An 18,296-nucleotide genomic window follows, 5' to 3' on the forward strand; every position below is an offset into this window, starting at 1 on the left:
TCTTGGCCAGGGGGTGGGGAGGGGGCCTTGGGCTGCCTTGGGGGTGAGGGGCGCTCCAGAACTGCTCAGCTCAGCGCAGGAGCCGGGGGCACAGCTTTCAGTGCTGGTGTGGACAACTCCAGGGTAGCATCTTTAAAAAGAATGATTGCCCTCTATCTCTCTGAGAATGTGCATCGGCTTATACTCACACCATCAGGGGGAAGGGAGGCTGGGGTGCTGGTGGCGGTGGGGAGCTGGGGAGGGAGCTGGGGGTTCTGGAAGGGAAGGGAAACCTGGATGCCTCCAGGGCAGGATCCACACAGCCATGTGCCTCTTGTCAGTTGGGCTTGCAGACCCTCTCTCGTGCAGGGTGTGAGCCACCTCCGTGCCTGCAGAGTCCGGAGTGGGGCGGTGGGCTGGGGGTGGTGATGGTGCTCCGAGGCCACAGTGGGGCTCAGGGTGGTGAGGAGATGCCGGAGGAATTTCTCCAGAGCCTCCTCCTGAAATACCTGTCATGCAACACAATTCCTAGAAAATACAAAATAGCTCCTTTGTTTTCATTTGAGAGAGAGAGAGAGAGAGAATCCCAAGCAGCCTCCATGCTAAGAGCAGAGCCCAACGTGAAGCTCAATCCCACAACCCTGGGATCATGACCTGAGCTGAAATCAAGAGTCAGACGCTCACCCAGCTGAGCACCCCCAGGTGCCCCTCTCTGAGATTCTTATCAAAGAACTAAGAATCGGATATTGAGAAGAATGATGCCAACAATACAAAAGTTGTTTTTTAAATGCATGGAATGAAATCTTTCCAGATGTAAATACTGCTTACAGCTGGATGGTATCATTCCTTGTGAATTTTCTTAATTTCCTCTACATGTTGGCAGTTTTTTTTTTTAATTTTTTAACATTTATTTATTTTTGAGAGAGAAAGAGAAAGACAGAGAGACAGACCATGAGCTGGGAAGGGGCAGAGAGAGAGGGAGGCACAGAATCCGAAGCAGGCTCCAGGCTCCGAGCTGTCAGCACAGAGCCAGAGGCGGAGCTCAAACCCACAAACCGTGAGATCATGACCTGAGCCGAAGTCGGATGCTTAACCGACTGAGCCACCCAGGCGCCCCACCATTTTTGTAGTTTTAAAAACACACTTAGAACTATTACTTTTAAATGTCGGTGTTCTCAGGTGCAGTGCAGACCCTCACCCCTTTGATATTCACAGTTTCTACATACCTGCTCCGTTTTGCTCAGGACCTAAAACTACCCTAAAAAATAAGGTCTGGTTTTTAAAAAATTGAATTGGCCTGAAACAGTGTGAAATTATGGACCAACTTCCAAATGCTTATATTTAAAAATATATATTTCATGTTTGGATGACGAAACTCTTTGCAGCCATGACAGTTAAAAAGCGAAATGTAGCCCTTAAACCGTGAAGTGATTCTTGGAATGAGTTTAAGCCAAGGGCATCTGAGGAAAGCCCACTTCTCTAGACAAAAAATTATTTTATTCCACTTTTATAGAAAGGCTGTTTCCTATTGAGATCTTGGCTATGGCTGTTAGAGATGAATAATATTAGTTATTTGGATTCTTTCCCTTAAAAAGAAAACCAGGAAAACCTCTCTAAGTCAACAAAAACAATGTCCCGTTTTGCGTTTAACAAGTAGATCATCAAAAATCAGCTTTGGGCTTTAATGGCCAGTGGATGTAAGGGCTTATTTGTCAGGGTCGCTAAGCCCTCTGCTCCTTGAAATGAAACCTTCTTTAGAGCGTTTTATGGTTCTTCCTGTTCAACAAAGCAGTCTCTTCTTTATTTAATGATTGAAAAACTCGCTCACGACTGCCCCGTGGCTCCGCTCAGCTCGCAGGACCACAGTGGCCCACTGTCCCGCCTGGGGGTCATTAGGATGTCTTCCTCTCATCACTGGGTCCAGGACAAAAGACCTCAGTGACGTCTTCCCAGGTCTCTGCACTTAGGCCAATGCCCTCCCGTCCCTTCACCCTTGTGGCTCCTTCACGGCACGTGACTCTCACGCAGTGGGAGAGCCACCTGCTCTCTGGTTTGTGACTATTGTCCCTCTGCCCCGTTGGAACCTGAGCTCCAAGTGTCCTTCTGCTGGGACAGCAGGGTGGGCGCGACTGCCGCTCATGTACATCCCTGCAGTTAAGTCATGCGTCGTATGAGTTTGTCTCATCGGTGCCTCCAGCTAGGGGTAGACCTTGAACTAGCACCAAACTAGGGGATGGCTTTTTATACACATGGCAGACGGCCCCGTCACAATGCGGGTGACAGGGGAAAGTGGCCGCACCTGTTACACACGCTTTTCAGATAAACTCTTTCATTACAGAAACTGTACATTTGGAAACTCGAAGANTCATGACCACACCCCCCAGTGTAGCCACTGTTGTCAGCTGGTCCTATTTCTTGCCAGTCTCACGTGTTATTATTTACTTATTTATTTATTTATTTATTTATTTTGGTGCCATTTGCAAATTTAGAAGCTGCTCACCCCATATGTATCTTCTGTACTTGTAAAGACTGAGCAGGCACATAAAACTTATTATTTGTTTGGTGCGCCTGGGTGGAGTCTGACTTTGGCTCAGGTCATGATCTCACGGTTCGTGGGTTCGAGCCCCGCGTTGGGCTCTGTGCTGACAGCTCAGAGCCTGGAGCCTGCTTCTGATTCTGTGTCTCCCCCTCTCTCTGCCCCTCCCCTGCTCATGCTGTCTCTCCCTGTCTCAAAAATAAATAAATATTTTTAAAAAATTTTTAAAGCTTATTATTTATTTATTTTGGGGAGAGTGCAAGCAGAGGAGGCAGAAATAGGGGGACAGAAGATCCCAAGCAGGCTCTGTGCTGACAGGCTGGCAGCGCAGAGCCCGATGTGGGGCTCGAACTCATGAACCTCAAGATCATGACCTGAGCTGAAGTCGGGCATTCCACTGATGGAGCCACCCAGGTGTCCCAAAGAGCTCAATTTTTAATTGTATCTCATTTTAGTGAGATTTCAGTGGCCACACGTGGCTAGAGGCTAAGGGGATGGCGCAGTGATATAAACTAAAAGGAAGGGCCATTCATCTTCGCACACGACATCATCCGGCATCATCTGGGTTTCTAAGACTCTTACTGAGTGCTCCTTATGTGCCACGAATATTTTGGGTGCTGTCGTTTGATGTCTGCTGGTGTCTTGCATCCCTGCCGGGTCACTTCTGGTGACCCTGCTGCTGATGTCTGACAATCCCATTTCACGTGGTGCAGGGAGCAGTGGCTGGGAGTTGACCCGGGGTGTGCGGCTCTGGGCTTCCATCTCAGGGTCCCTCCTAAGGTCGAACCTAGCACAGTGGCCCTGAATGTTGTCCCATCCCTATCATCGTATGGCCCTAATTAAGATGCCTGGTGTGTCCAGATGGCAGTTAAAGAGTCAATAATGAGCGGCCACTTTAGATTTCCTTGCAAGTATAGTGTACAGCCGTCTACACGGCGGATGCAGAGCCGTCTTTGAGGTGGGCGTGCATTGCATCAGGTCTTGTCCGCTGCTCCGTGGGGCTGTGGCCAGGCAACCATTGCTCCTACTTGGGAAGGCGGGGGACCCTGATGAACCACAGCCGTGCCTTGTCTGGACTACGTTAGAGGGTCAGATGCAGAAACACAGGGCTGTAGTGCATTTTCGTAATTAGATCACCACGTAGCAAACCCCGTGTGTGAGATTCTTGGTCCCATGTTCTGTCCTCCAGACGGTCCTTGGCTTTACTGCTTTAGACACAAGGGGAGACTGAACACAAACCAGACATTCATTTTATTTATTTTTTATTTTTTTGTATTAATATTTTTAATGCTTATTTATCTTTGAGATAGAGGGATAGCATGAGCCGGGGAGGGGCAGAGAGAGAGGGAGACACAGAATCCGAAGCAGGCTCCAGGCTCTGAGCTGTCAGTGCAGAGCCCGTCATGGGGCTTGAACCCGCGAACTGTGAGATCATGACCCGAGCCAAAGTCAGACGCTCAATCAATTAAGCCCCCCAGGCTCCCCAAAAGTTAGATTCTTGTCTTCTATCCTACTCACTCTGTATATCACAATTCACCTTCCCATGCATGAATGAGTGCACGAGCAAGGCTTTACAAGCTCCAAATGCCGACTTACTGCTGGGCACCAGAAGAAAGCTCTGATTTTGTGCTTCCGTAACCATAGAAAGTGAAGCAAATGGGAGCCCACTCGTAATCCAGCATTTCCAGTTTGTCCCGGGAATGCTGCTGTCCTGGAAAGCCCCTTGGATCTGGTACCTTGGGAAGTACCCCCTGCCCCCAAACACCCAGCCTCTGCCCTCCACGGTCTCATGTCTGGTGCAGGAGGTGACAGATGGGACACAAGAAATTTACCTTGAGAATGAGAAGGAAGAGGCATGTAATCAACCATGTGTCTGACGGCTTCCTTTTTCTCTTTCTTCCTCTTTTCCAGGGCTTATCACCGACTATCGGGTAAGTGGGAGATTTGGCTTGTTGAGTCCGGGTCTCAGGTAGTCGAGAGTGTGAACCCAGAGCTGGGTCCTGCCGTGGGCTGTAACCCCGGCTGCTCCCCCCTGTTCACCTCAGGCTCAGAGTCACACGAGAGGACACCTTCTAGCTGGGTCCTAAGCCAGGCAGCCGACAGCTGTGCTGAGCCCACCAATTCCGGGTGTCGAATCAGGAGGAAACGATCTTGCCTGCGCCCCTGGGAAGGAGGCAGGAAGCTTTGCACCCAGACTCCTCTGTAGGAGCAGGTGTTCTCCTTAGATCACATGGTCCGTGTGCTCAGCGGGCCGCCGCGCTCCTGGGGCGCACACTCTCCCCTTACGGCAGTGGGAGATCAGAGCCAGAGACCACAGCGGGGCTCTGATGGCCCCTTCCTCAGCCGGCAGCTGTGCGCGTCTCTGGCAGCTTCCCAGAGATGAGCGAGGCCCCGTGCCCCCTCCTGGACCCCCAGGCTCCCGAGGGAGACGGGGCACAGATGGCCATGCACGCCAGGGTAGCCATTCGGCACACCGCTGCCAGCCGCCGGGCAGAGACAGATCTGAAACACGCTGCTCCTTGCTGCTGGCTGTTCCTGGCCCTGGGGAGAATGTTCCAGTTCCTCAGAGGGCGCTCGGCGGGTTCCACTTGGCTTCTCCTTCTGCCATTTCTAACACGTTATGAGAACGCTCTGGGTTGGGCCACCTGCTGTCTGGGAGGGGCCTGTGTCCAGGCGGGTGGGCAGCACTGTGGCCGCCGTCCCCCCGGCTTGCGAGGTCGTCTTGGATAATCATGCTTTAGGTCCTGCTGCGCCTCCAGGAAGAGCCAGGGGGATGGCACACAGTGTATTCTCCGCAGGTGAATAAGAGGATCAAGTTCACGGGGGAGCAAATGAGAAGGGTGGGGAAACTGCCTTGGAGCAGAGCGTCCTCTAAAAACGGATGCGCCTAAGCAAGTCCTTAGAATATCATCTCCCCGAAGTAGGAGAGGTCACGTGGGGGCAAACGCATGGCATTCCCGCCAGGAAAGAGTACGCAGGTCAGTGGCAGCCTCAGTAGGGGAGTCTGTGTCTGGGCCCTGGCTGTGCAAAGGGCCTGGGGCACCGGTTTCTCCCTAGTGGTGGTGTTCTTTCCATTGACTCCTCACAGGTAATGTGTCACCTGCATCCCACTGACCCTCTCTCTGTGCCACAGCCCTGGAGGGCCCCTGGCTGTATTGTCTGTCCATTTTACTGCTATCTTAGCTAGAATGTAGGGATGTCTGTCCTTTTTGATGCACATATAGGTGCTTCTGGAGCTCTTTTATGGTTTCTTCCTTTAGAGTGAATTCGGGGCAAATGCCCTGGGGCCCCGGGCTGTTCTTGACGAGGGAGTGCTGGGCTCAACAGATGAAAAAAAAAAAAAAAGAATATCACAGACATCATCACCGTTTTGTTCAAAGATGTTGGAAACTTCAACCCGAGGTGGTCGCAGCCTCCAGGCTGCGGAGGAGACCCCTGGGATTCTAGGCCCGGTCCCAGGCCTAGTCCAGGAAGTACGGGGTGAAAGGCATGAGCAGCCCCCAGCAGGACAGTCAGCCCTCAAGGGATGCGGGCACAGGGCACACTCAGCACCAGGAGGAGGGCTTGGGACCACCCTGGCGAAGGGGGTTTTCCATCATGCCTTCTTGTGAATGACCGAAGAGGCAAAGGTAGTCACATTTACATACAATTTACCTGGTCTTAGGCAAAGTGGGCCATCATCATACCCATTTCACAGATGTGGAGACAGAGGTTTCAGGTCAAATAATCTGCAGAACCTAATTAAGAGTGAGCTAGATCAAAAGCTCACTCACTGAGCCTCACAACCCCCATGCTATCTGAGTGAGGAAAAGACATCTTCTGGTCCGTTTTGGTGGCTTGTGAAGAGTGATACAACATATGGGACACCCCGGAATAAGGTTTTAAAATTTTCAGTTGTGGAGGGAAAAGTACCCATAAATAGCTCCTTTGGTGCATTGAATACTGATTGACTTCTACATGCAGAATCATTTTAGGTGGCCCGTGTATGAGGAATGGATTTTCCTGCGGACTATTTAAGTACAGTGGTCAACAATAGTCCATAAAACCTTACGGGATGGGCCCTTGGAGCCTGGGGAGGGGCTGGGAATAAAATGGCAAACAAGTCAGAGTCCTGTCGCCTCGGAACTCACAGGCGGCGTGCTAAGGGAATTTCTGCTCCGGGGGGGCATCCATCCCAGTCCTGCCCCAGGCTCCGGACAGGGGGTGACAGCATGTTAGGGCCACCTTTGAATAAGCCCTCAATTAAACTGAGTGCGTTTTTCCTCCATGGCCATAGAAATTAAGTCTGATTTTAGCATATGTGCTGCCGAAGTGAGCACTCCTAGAAATTAAGTCTAGTCCTAAGCTATTCCTCCCAGCGTGAAGATGCACTAAACTGTTACTAATTAATGAATGAAGCTATTCCTCCACGTGTTAGACTCCAGTCCCGTTTTGATTTCCGGGACGTTCGCTGACGTGGTGAGGAGCGATTTTGGAAGGCAGCATCTGTGGCGAACAATGGCCGCAAAGCACTGATTTGCTGCTCGGGAGTTAGTTCGTGGGGGTGGTAGTCTTTCTGACTTTCCAAAAAGGCAGTTAGTTTGGCTTCTCCCCAGCAACGTGCAGACGCGCTGCCCAGTAAGAGGGATGTGGGTCAGCGGGTGTGATTCAGGCCCTGGGGCATCGCACGGGGGCCCCTCGCCGCTCCACGCCTGCTCTTCTCCCGTAAGATGCTGACACTAGCCCTGGCTTCACGGCGCTGGGATGACACAGTGAGATGCTGTGTGAACCCGCTGAGCGCCGTGCCTGGCGTGCACAGAGTGACAATGCCTCGGGTGCCTCTGAGCGTAAATAGCGGGTCCCCTGTTTCTCTGCAACTTGAGAGGCTTCCGTGAGGCCCTTGCTGGGAGCCCTCTGGCGATGCAATTGCAGTTCAGAGGCGGCGCGGCCTGGGTGCGCCAGGCATGAAGGTTCAAACCCGCCTGCCCGCTGCGCTAGGAGGGAGCAGGGCCCCACTGTGCCCATCACAGGCGCCCTGGGGGAGGGTCCGGGCTGTGCTACCCCCCCCCCCACTGCAGCCCTCTGGGAGCCCTGCCCTGCAGGGAAGGTCCAGGGAACAGAGAGGGAGCCTGACGTGCCCTCAGCATCTTCTCTGTAAGTGATAGCCCTTCACTATTTGAAAAGTCACAATGAAGTGCCCGTGTTTTATCATCTCAAATGCCCCCTGGCCCTCCCTCCCTTCTGGGTCCTTCCTTTTTAAAAAAAAATTTTTTAATCTCTATATATTTTTGAGAGAGACAGAGACAGAGGATGAGCAGGGGAGGGGCAGGGAGAGAGAGGGAGACACAGAATACAAGCAAGCTCCAAGCTCCGAGCTGTCAGCACAGAGCCTGATGCTGGGCTCGAACTCACAAACCGCACGATCACGACCTGAGCCAAAGTCGGACGTTTAACCAACTGAGTCACCCAGGCGCCCCACCTTCTGGGTCCTATCTTGCTGGCTTTAGTACATTTGCCACCACTGGAGGGCCCCATAGCAGGTGCAGTGCCAGCCGACTGACAGGCAGATCTAGGAAAAACTAGGGAAAACTTATTGGAGGACCAGCATGTGGGGCTTGTACTTTCTAGGGACCATCTTGCGGGTCATTCTGTGGCTGGCAGCTGGTGGGGCAGGAAGAGAACCCCTGTTGTTCTAGAAAAGGGTGCCAGAACAGACAGGGAACCCGCTGAGCAGAAGGCGTGGGTTTCAGCCTCTGCCTGCCCGCAGGTGGAGGAACCAGCGAGAGCCCCTCTCGTGCCCCCGCTGACTGGTGAACTCCATCCCGGGCACAATCCGCAAACACTCGCTCTGCGGACACAGGGCCTTCCCAGTAAACAGCCCGGTCCGTCCTCCTCTGTCTCAGGGCTCTGCAGAGAGAGTCTCTAGCCGTGGGCTCTGCTCACCCCACATCCGCAGTGGGGCACGGTGGCCAGACGGGGGGCTAGGGAATCAGCTGTCTCCGAGAGAAACAGGCGCCTCATGAGCTGGAGAACACCAGCTCTCAGTCCTTTCCCCCCTGATGCGGCGTTTCTGTTCCGTTTCAGCACTGGCAGTTGCCGCTGGGCCGAAGGTTTCGCTCTTTGAAGATGTGGTTTGTTTTCAGGATGTACGGCGTCAAGGGACTGCAGGCGTACATCCGCAAGGTGACTATGCTTTCATTACTTATCTGGGGAATGTCAGGGACGCCTTAGTCTTCAGAAATGAAGGATGATGGCTTAATGAGCAAATACTACATGATAGAGGTTGGTTTGGGCTGCTGAGGGTTGGCCATTTAGAAGATGGCCAGTGCATGATCATGGACCTTCTGGATGCTTCCATGAAGACTACAGGCCATCGGGCCGAGAGAAATGCAAAAGGAAGACAACACATCTCGCCTGTGGCAGGTCCAGCCAACAATGGCGGCACGGACACGAGAACACAGTACGTTTCCCCCCAAACACAGCCAGCATGGGAGAATCTTAAAGCTTCTGGGAACTCATGGGCTTAGGCCCAGGGCTTCTCAGCACGTCCCCCGACCAGCAGCACAGGCCTGGCCTTGTCCTCTCGGGTGGGGGCCCCAGCAATCTCTGTTGTAAGTGAACCAGGCAGCCGTGACGGGCTCTACAATGTGAGCACAACCGGTCTACCTTCAGGCCCATCACCCTGCCATTTTTATTTTAAACAACTGAAGAAATGGAGGCCAGAGTATGTGCTGGGACTCCCCCAAGGCCCGCCCACTAGCGGGCTGCACAGGGCTGCCGATTCCCAGCTGGTCCCTCCCAGGCTGGTGCCCTTCCTCAGCCACGGGGACATCTTGCTGGACAGAGGGCCTCAGGCTTCCTGGAGGCAGGGATGCCTGTGGTCTCTGACTGGTGACAGTGACGATTTAAGTCCCGGCGCCACAGCTCAGTCTGTTGTGTGGCTGTGGGCAGCACACAGTGGCTGCGGGCTCTGCCTCTGTGCGGGGCACGTGGCCTGGGGAACGCCACACACACTGGCATCGGTCTATGGGACAGGGCTGCCGTGAGGGCCCGTAGGAGCTGGCATCCTCCAGGAGGGCCTCTGGGGCAAGGAACTAGGAAAGGAGTGTCTGTGTGTGAGTTTATGGGTGCAAGATGCCCCTCCCCATGCGAGAACACGCCCTCAAATATACTAAGGATTCAACTTCTTTGACAAAAATTGAGTGGCTTCTGTCACCTTAGCTTAAGGCTCAGGGGCCCCTGGGTGTGATTAAGCTGCTTCTTATAAAAACACTCCATGTCTCATATATTTGTGGGTCCATTTCTGGGTTCTCTGTTCGATTCCATTGACCTCAGTGTCTGTCTGTGCACCAGCACCACACTGTCTTGATGATTACGGCTTTGTAATACAGGCTAACGTCCGGGATTGTGATGCCTCCAGCTTTGGTTTTCTTTTTCCACATTACTTTGGTTATTTAGGGACCTTTCTGGTTCCATACACACATTAGGGTTGTTTTCGACCTCTGAAGAATTCCAGTGCTATTTCGATAGGGATAGCATTGAATATGTGGATTGGTTTGGGTAGTATCGACATTTTAACGATGTTTGTTCTTCGAGTCCATGAGCATGGAATGATTTTCTGTTACTTTGTGTCTTCTTCAGTGTCTTTCATAAGCTTTCTATAGTTTTCAAAGTACAGGTCTTTTATATCTTTGGTTAGGTATTTCCTAGGTATTTTATGATTTCTTGATGCAACTGTGGATGGGATCGATTGCCTGATCTTTCTGCTGCTTCATTATTAGTGTATAGAAATGCAACTGACTTCTGTATGTTGATTTCATATCCTGTGACTTTGCTGAATTCATGTGTCAGTTCTAGCAGCTTTTGGGTGGAGTCATTTGGATTTTCCATGTAGAGTGTCATGTCATCTGCGAAGAGTGAAAGCGTGACTTTTTCCTTGCCAGTTTGGATGCCTTCTATTGCATTTTGTTGTCTGATTGCTGAGGCTAGGATTTCCAGCACTACGCTGAATAACAGCCATGAGAGTGGACATCCCTGTCGTGTTCCTGATCTCGGGGAAAGCTAATATCAAGCTGTGGGTCTTTCACACATGGTTTTTATGATGTTCGGGTATGTTCCTTCTGTCCTGACTTTCTTGAGGGTTTTTATTAAGACAGGATGTTGTATTTTGTCAAATACTGTTTCTGCATCTATTGACAGGATTCTTATCCTTTCTTCTAGGCATGTGATGTATCACATTGATGGATGGGCGAATATTGAGCCCAGGAATGAATCCCAAACTGAGAGTTGATGGGGGTGGGGAAAGTGGGTGATGGGCATTAAGGAGGGCCCCTGTTGACATGAGCACCGGGTGTCGTGTGTAAGGCATGAGTCACTGGGTTCTACTCCTGAAGCCCAGACTACAATGTGTGTTAACTAACTTGAGAATATAAACAAGTAAATAAATAAATGCCGAATATGACAAAAACAACAACAACAAAAAACAGCAAAAACCAGTCCATGCCTCGCCCCGAGAGGGCTCCCATCTGGCCTTTCAGGAAGGGACGGGACTGTCCCGAGGCAGGTGGAGAGCTCCTTGGGGACCCATCTGCAGAGAACAGACCCGCCAGCACGAAGTCTTTGGCGCCCTCTAGTGGCACCACATTTATTACGGGACCGGGAGCCGCACAGTCCAATGAGGCTTCGGTCCCAACAATACTCCCCAGAAGGGCTTCTACTCAGAGTCGCGCCCCCCGCCCCCAACCTACGTGAGAGCACCAAGCACCTAGCCCTGAGCACCAAGATGGGCGCCCAGGTCTGCAAGAAGCAACACACGCTCTGTGCGAGCTTGTTCCCTGTTTGCATCCCCCCTTTTGAGCTCCAGGAACCACTAGAAGTCAAATAAGGTGGGAATTCAGCGAGAGGGAGGCATTTGTCACATGTGATGGGGACTGTCATTCCTTCCGCTTGGTGGCAAGCGCTGTTGGATAACAGCCAACCCTGGCACCGCAGAACTGAAGCTTCGGGGACGGGCAGCTGCGTTACCATCATGCCCTCAGTTTCCTTACCTGAAAAGTGGGCATAACTATGGCAGCGCCTACGCGGTGGGCTGCATGGGGACAGGAAGGCGGGGCCCTCAACCCTCAGCACCAGAGGCTTCTCAGTAGGGCTAGCTATTCAGTCTTTACCAGGATGTTTAAATAGGATTTAAGATTATACCTGATTGTTTTGGTGAGATTAAAATAGTCCTCTGAGGGGCGCCTGGGTGCCTCAGTCGGCCCACCATCCGATTTTTTTATTTCAGCTCCGGTCTTGATTCCAGGGTCATGAGTTTGAGTCCCATTGAGCATGCAGCCTGCTTGGGATTCTCTCTCTACTTCTCTATCTACCCCTCCCATGCTTGCTCTCTCTCTCTCTCTCTCTCTCTCTTTCTGTCTCTCTAAAACAAAACAAAACAAAAACTAAAAAAAAAAAAAAGTCCCCTGAACAAAAGAAAATGGCCATTGGTGTTTTTCTAAAGACACTAGTCCTTCCCTCCTGGTAATGGGACTTTTTTCCCTAACGGCTGCCGTGTGGGCGACATAAAGGCTTGAAGAAAAGGGCGGAGAGCATGTAGATGAATTATGCATGTGCCATCTGATGAGGTTTTCTAGGTGGTGAAGTCCTGAGCTGAGTGGCAGTGAGGCACTCAGACAGATGTCCTTCCCTTTCCAGCACGTCCAGCTGGCCCACGAGTTTGAACGTCTGCTGCACCAGGACCCTCGCTTTGAAATCTGTGCGGAAGTCACTCTGGGGCTGGTCTGCTTTCGGCTGAAGGTACGTTTGTCTACTTTAGTCTCCTTCATGGTCTTTGACGGTGACCAACCAGAGAGGATCGCTGGTGGCCTCCAAGCACAAAACGATGAGCTCCCCAGAAACGACGGAGCTCAGCATGCACTTTCCAGTGTTTGCCGTTCGCCCCTCCGGGCCCTGCCCCGGCCTGACTGCAGCCTGACTGCCCCCTGGGCTCCAGGCACTCCCTCTGTCCGCCCCTCGTCCAGTGGACTGAGCCTTCTCGTCTGTGTAGACCCTCGGCCCTAAGTACCCTCCACTTTCCCCATGCGTGTACCTCTGCTGCTGGAATGCTCTGGGCGCTGGCCTGTGCACGCACTCACTGCCCTGAGTGTCGTCCCCGGATCAGCTCGGGCTGCAGCCCAGGGCTGCAGACCCTGCATCTTAACCAGCCCCCGCGGGCTCTGGTGCACACGGCCGGGTGAGACGTGCTGGGCGCCTTGTCGCTCCGCCACCTGCCGCCAAGTGTGTTCACGTGGGAGGGGAAGCTGGCCCGGAGCACGGAGGGCACGAGCCATCTCAGCTGGGAATCGTGACCACATGTCTCCCAAGGACCTGAAAAGGGCTGCACACCCAGGTGCCTTATTAATCCAGTTCGTGAGACTGAGGCTGGATGGCGGCCTCACCTGACAACTCTCGGGCCAGCCATGCATTCCAGAATCTACTTTTCCCACTGGCCTCCTGGTTCACATGCATGGAGGCCATTGGGAAAAGTAGGGCTGGGCGCAGCTGCACTGTCCATGTGCTGTGAACACAAGGTGGCCCTGGGCAACTGTATCCCCCCGTCACTGATGCTCGGAGCCTCCGGGTGGCAATGAGAACCAGCCGCTGAGAAAACCTGGACTCTACACAGATACNTCACAAGGTGGCCCTCGGCAACTGTATCCCCCCCGTCACTGATGCTCGGAGCCTCCGCGTGGCAATGAGAACCAGCCGCTGAGAAAACCTGGACTCTACACAGATACTGGGGTGCTGGTGTTCTGGTGCAGGGTTCAGCACAGGACTCTGTGCAGAGTGCCAAGTGGGGAGACCCCACAGGGGCCTGGGGGGCTCAGTCAGTTGAGCATCTGACTTTGGCTCAGGTCATGATCTTGTGTTCGTGAGTTCGAGCCCTGCGTCGGGCTCTGTGCTGACAGCTCAGAGCCTGGAGCCTGCTTCGGATTCTGTGTCTCCCTCTCTCTCTACCGCCCTTGCTCATGCTTTGTCTCTCTCTGTTTCTCAAGAATAAACAAATGTTAAAAAAATATTTAAAAAATTAAGAAAATAGAAACAAAGTGGGGAGACCCTAAAGAAAGCGTGCAGAGGGCAGGGGGCGCACATGTGCCCACGGACACGGGGGAAATCTCAGAGTATTGGTGTCCCAGCTGCAGGGTTCGCAGGGTGGCCTCTGGTTACGGTTCAGGAGGGATTGCTGTTGGCCATGTGCTTTGCTCTTTGCCGCAGAGCAGATGTTTTGTTCTGTTCTGACTGCCAGTGTCCTGGTAGGACTTTCACTTTTTAATTTTCGTGGTTTTATTGAGATGCAATCACACCACACACTTTGTCTATTTACAGGCAGGGCGTTAGGAGCCCAGTCCCCCCCAAAGTGGAAAATCCACTTCTGACTCCCTCAAAACTTAAGTGCTAACAGCCTCCCGTTGCCCAGGAGCCTTACCGGTAACACAGTCGCTTATCACACATTCTGTATGTTCTGTGTACTACACCCTGTCTTCTAAGAAGAAAGTAAGCTAGAGAACAGAAAATGTTATTTTTATCTTTTAATTTTTTTTTTTTTTAATAGAGANGAGGGAGAGAGAATCCCAAGCTCGATCCCACCAACCTTGAGACGTGACTTAGGCCGAAATCAAGGGTAGGATGCTTAACCGGCTGAGCCATGCAGGCGCCCCGGAAATTGTTATTAAGCAAATCACAGGGAAGAGAAAACACATTCCCAGTGCTGTGCTGGGTGTATGGGAGAAGCTGCACCTGGAAGGGAACCGCGCATCGCACACTGGAGCGGCGGGAGGGTCGGCTGCACGCACGATGACGGTTCCAGCAGAGGCACGGCGTCCTGAAGCCACCGCCGCAATCTCAGATCCTCGCCCTCCCTGCGCCGTCCCTCAGTGACACCAATCCGCTTTCCGGCTCCACGGCTGGTCCAGCAGCGCGTTCCCACAAGTGGAATTGCCGGGCGGGGGCATCTCAGCGCCACGAAGTCAAGGCCAAGCCTTGTCCCCCACTCTCCTGCCTGTGGCGGCCCGCCCCCTTCCTACCTCCCTCACCAGCACAGGGAGCCCCCCCACCCCGTTCCAGAAGCCCAGGGTGCTCTGCAGCCAATCAGGTTTCCTCCTGAGCTGCTGTGCTTGTTTCCTCCATTCCAGGGATCCTGGGTCTTCTCTGGGAAGCATCTTGTTCGGGCACATTTGTTGTTGTGGTTCATTTCTCGGTCTCGATGTCTACCACCTCATCCTTATTTTCTTCTCTCTGCTCCCCCTGTCCCCTTCATCATCGAGGCTTCGGCGTACCTAGTATGGCTTTATTTAATGCACAGCACCTAAACTGTAGCTACTGCGTCCTGGTTTTCTTTCCTTCACCCATGCTCATCTCAGCCGCTCCTGGATGCTCAGGAGCGAGGAGTGTCCTGCCTCACTCAGCCTGTTTTCTTCCCTCCGATCTCCCCTCCCCCCCTTTCCCTCCCCACCTCATGGCCCTCCCCTCTCCCTCCCCTTCTTCTCCCTCCCCTCCCCCTCACTTCTTCTCCCACACTGTTTTCTGTTCGGCTTCTTTTATTTACCAGAAGATATACTTGTCTACTCCATTTGAAAATGGCAAGCATATCTTTCTCCTGCATAAGATGCTTTTAATTTCTGCCCTATATACCTTTCAGACGCTCCCACTTGTTCTAAGTCTTTCTGGTAAAATTCCATGGCCTTTGCATCAGAGCCTCTTCCTCGTAGAGCCTCATCCTTGAATAGGACAGGCTTTGTTGAGACCCGGCGCTCCAGCGCTTTCTGAACTTTCTGAACTGCCGTAGGCCCCTTCCCCTCCCCCCCAGCCCCAAGGCCCGCAGCCAGTACCGGGAGGGCCTGCCCAGGTCCAAGGCCAGCAGGGGCATCCAGCAGGTGCTCCGCTGAGAACCGGGCTCTTCTCTTCCCATTGTTCTCCCTGCGCCTCGATGCTCAACACAGAGGGACAAGGCAGACGGTCTGAGGGTCGCAGACCAGTGACGCAAGGCCCCAGCCCAGCCCCCTTTCACACTTGATGATGGGGCTTAAGCGGTTGGAAGTGGAAAAAAGAGGAGAGGAGCCAGGGAGCAGGATGCACGGATGAGGAGGCGGGCGCCGGGGACAGCAGCCCGCGGGAGGGAACGGGCGGCCCTGCGGCGCGGTCAGCGCCCGGCCCCCTGACCCAGGAGCGGGGGCTGCTGGTCTCCTGGGGCCCGCTGGTCCCACAGTTCACAGTTTCCCCACATTCCAGCCATAATGTGACGGTACTGTGTGTCCTGTGCTGCTGAGGCATTCTTCTGTTGATTCTGGTGAGACCCTTCACTGGTGCCCGTTGAAGCCCCCGTTTTTTTGTTTTTGTTTTTTAAATGTTTATTTTTGAGAGAGAGAGAGAGTGCGTGTGAGCAGGGGAGGGACAGAGAGGGAGACACAGAATCTGAAGCAGCTCCAGGCTCCGAGCTGTCAGCACAGAGCCCGATGCAGGGGCTTGAACCCACAGACCCGGAGATCAGGACCTGAGCCCAAGTCGGATGCCTGACCCACTGAGCCCCCCAGGCACCCCTGGAGCCCCAGTTCTACCTTTTATCCTTATCAGTTTATAGATCACATAGGAAAAACTTCACTTTTTTTTAATGTTTATTTTTGACAGAACGCCTGTGGGGGGAGGGGGAGGGGAAAGAGGTGACAGAGAATCGAAGCGGGCTCCGTGCAGACAGCAGCGGGCCCAGTGTGGGGTTTGAACTCACAAATGGCGGGATCATGACCGGAGCTGAAGTCAGACGCTTAACTGACCGAGCCACCCCGGTGCCCCTGAACTTCATCTTTCTTAAAAACGCTGGCCCGTGGAAGGGTCGCCTGTAGACAGTACTTAGACCATGCCGAATGTGTCCTGTAGAGAGGCAAGTCTTTCACAGCGATGTGACCATTACCTGAATTTCTTACCATCGTACGTGAAAGGCAGGAGTCAAGCTGGTCTCTTTAAAGTGGTTCGTGGCAGGATCCCCTAATGCTGGCCTTGCGTGGCTCAGCTCGAGTTTGCGTCCTCAGGCACCTGAGCACGGCCCCCCTCTCTCTCCATCTCTCCAGGGCTCCAACAAGCTGAATGAAGCTCTTCTGGAAAGAATAAACAGTACCAAAAAAATTCACTTGGTGCCCTGTCACCTGAGGGGCAACTTCGTGCTTCGCTTTGCCATCTGCTCCCGCACCGTGGAGTCTGCCCACGTGCGGCTGGCCTGGGACCACATCAGCCAGCTGGCCAGCGACCTGCTGGATGCAGAGAAGGAATAGAAGCCCAGCCCCAGGTAAGCTGCCCGCCCGGCCCCAACACTCAACTCTGCTGGGCCCGGACTTCCTCCAGGGCAAGAAGAGGCAGGACCCTCAGGCTGGAAGATTCCTTAGGGACTTAGACACGTTCTTCCCACTTTGTATTCTTTTATGTGACACTGTCGACCCCACATCTCTGTCGTTTCCCTTCAGATGTCTTCTGTGCGTACAGACGCAGCTTACTAGCATNTGTAGACACTTTCTTCCCACTTTGTGGGAAGTCTCTTTTATGTGAGACTGTCGACCCCACATCTCTGTCGTTTCCCTTCAGATGTCTTCTGTGCGTACAGACGCAGCTTACTAGCATAACGAGCTTCTAGATTAACCTGGCAAACTGGATAAAGGAAAATGAAAGAGAAAATTACAAAGGGAATTTGACGCAACTGAGGATTTATGTTCCTCTTTCTCTCTCTTTGTCCTCACTGCCCCATTAACTGTTTATCATAACCCACGGGGGATGTAATACAGTTTTACCTTGTTCACTCCCTCCTTTTTAAAATGTTTTTTATTTCTGAGAGACAGAGAGCATAAGCGGGAAAGGGGCAGAGAGAAAGGGAGACACAGAATCAGAAGCAGGCTCCAAGCTCTGAGCTGAGCCTGATGCAGCGCTTAAACCCACGAACCGCAAGACCATGACCTGAGCCGAAGATGAACGCTTAACCGACTGAGCCACCCAGGTGCCCTTTACTTTGTTCACTATTAATCTTGACTGTGAATACCTGAACGAGTGCTCCAGAAATTGAACGTTAAAAATTGCATTTCATTTATGCAAGAGGTCGATCCAGGGCTCCTGCCCATGATGTCAGAGAGGCTCCTTTCCTTGTTCAAATCCTGTACAGAAAGACCAGATCCTTTTCCTGGTGCGACAAGGACCTTTCTTAAAGGGGCCGCCCTGCCTGTAGCAACTCTAGAGGTATAGTTTGAGCACCTCTGGAAGGTGCTGGGAGAGATCACAGTTCCACGTATTTCCAGTCTTCTTAGATAAGGATGTGCATCGGGAGCCTGGGTGGCTCAGTCACGTAAGTGTCCAACTCTTGATTTCGGCTCAGGTCATGATCTCACGGTTCAGGAGTTTGAGCCCCGAGTCAGGCTGGACACTGACAGCGCAGAGTCTGCTTAGGATTCTCTCTCTCTCCCCCTCTCTCTTTGCAACCCCTTCAAAAATAAATAATAAACTTAAAAAAAAAAAAGAGTGGGAGGTGGGTGAAGGGGGTGTATAACTGCTGTTATATACAAAAGGAAACTGTACCAGGCAGACCCTTCTGATTAACCTTTCCACAGCCCTGTGTCTGCACAAATCTCATCAAGGTGTAGCATGTCAGGATTCTGCTCCCGTGTGCCCAAAACAACGCAGAGAGAGGCTGCCACCCTAAAAAATCAGCAAATTTACATTTCTGACAGAAGTCACAATTACTGTGAAGTTATACGTGTTATCAATCCAAAAGGCACAAATGGGATTTTTTTTT

The 18,296-nt window shown here is 52.5% G+C and overlaps 1 protein-coding gene across 1 annotated transcript in view; it reads left to right on the plus strand.

The window, feature by feature from the left end:
* The window catches only part of DDC (dopa decarboxylase), a 63,070-nt gene that overhangs the window by 43,048 nt on the left and 1,726 nt on the right, over positions 1–18,296 (plus strand). Inside the window, exons 10-13 of the mRNA XM_077781121.1 lie at positions 4,427–4,446; positions 8,579–8,677; positions 12,188–12,289; positions 16,594–16,808. Coding sequence (XP_077637247.1) covers positions 4,427–4,446; positions 8,579–8,677; positions 12,188–12,289; positions 16,594–16,794 — 422 coding nt within the window. The 3' untranslated portion in view covers positions 16,795–16,808. The remainder of the gene's footprint in view (positions 1–4,426; positions 4,447–8,578; positions 8,678–12,187; positions 12,290–16,593; positions 16,809–18,296) is intronic.

The sequence above is a fragment of the Crocuta crocuta genome, unplaced genomic scaffold, assembly GCF_008692635.1.
Source record: "Crocuta crocuta isolate KB4526 unplaced genomic scaffold, BGI_CrCroc_1.0 scaffold108, whole genome shotgun sequence".
NCBI lineage: Eukaryota > Metazoa > Chordata > Mammalia > Carnivora > Hyaenidae > Crocuta > Crocuta crocuta.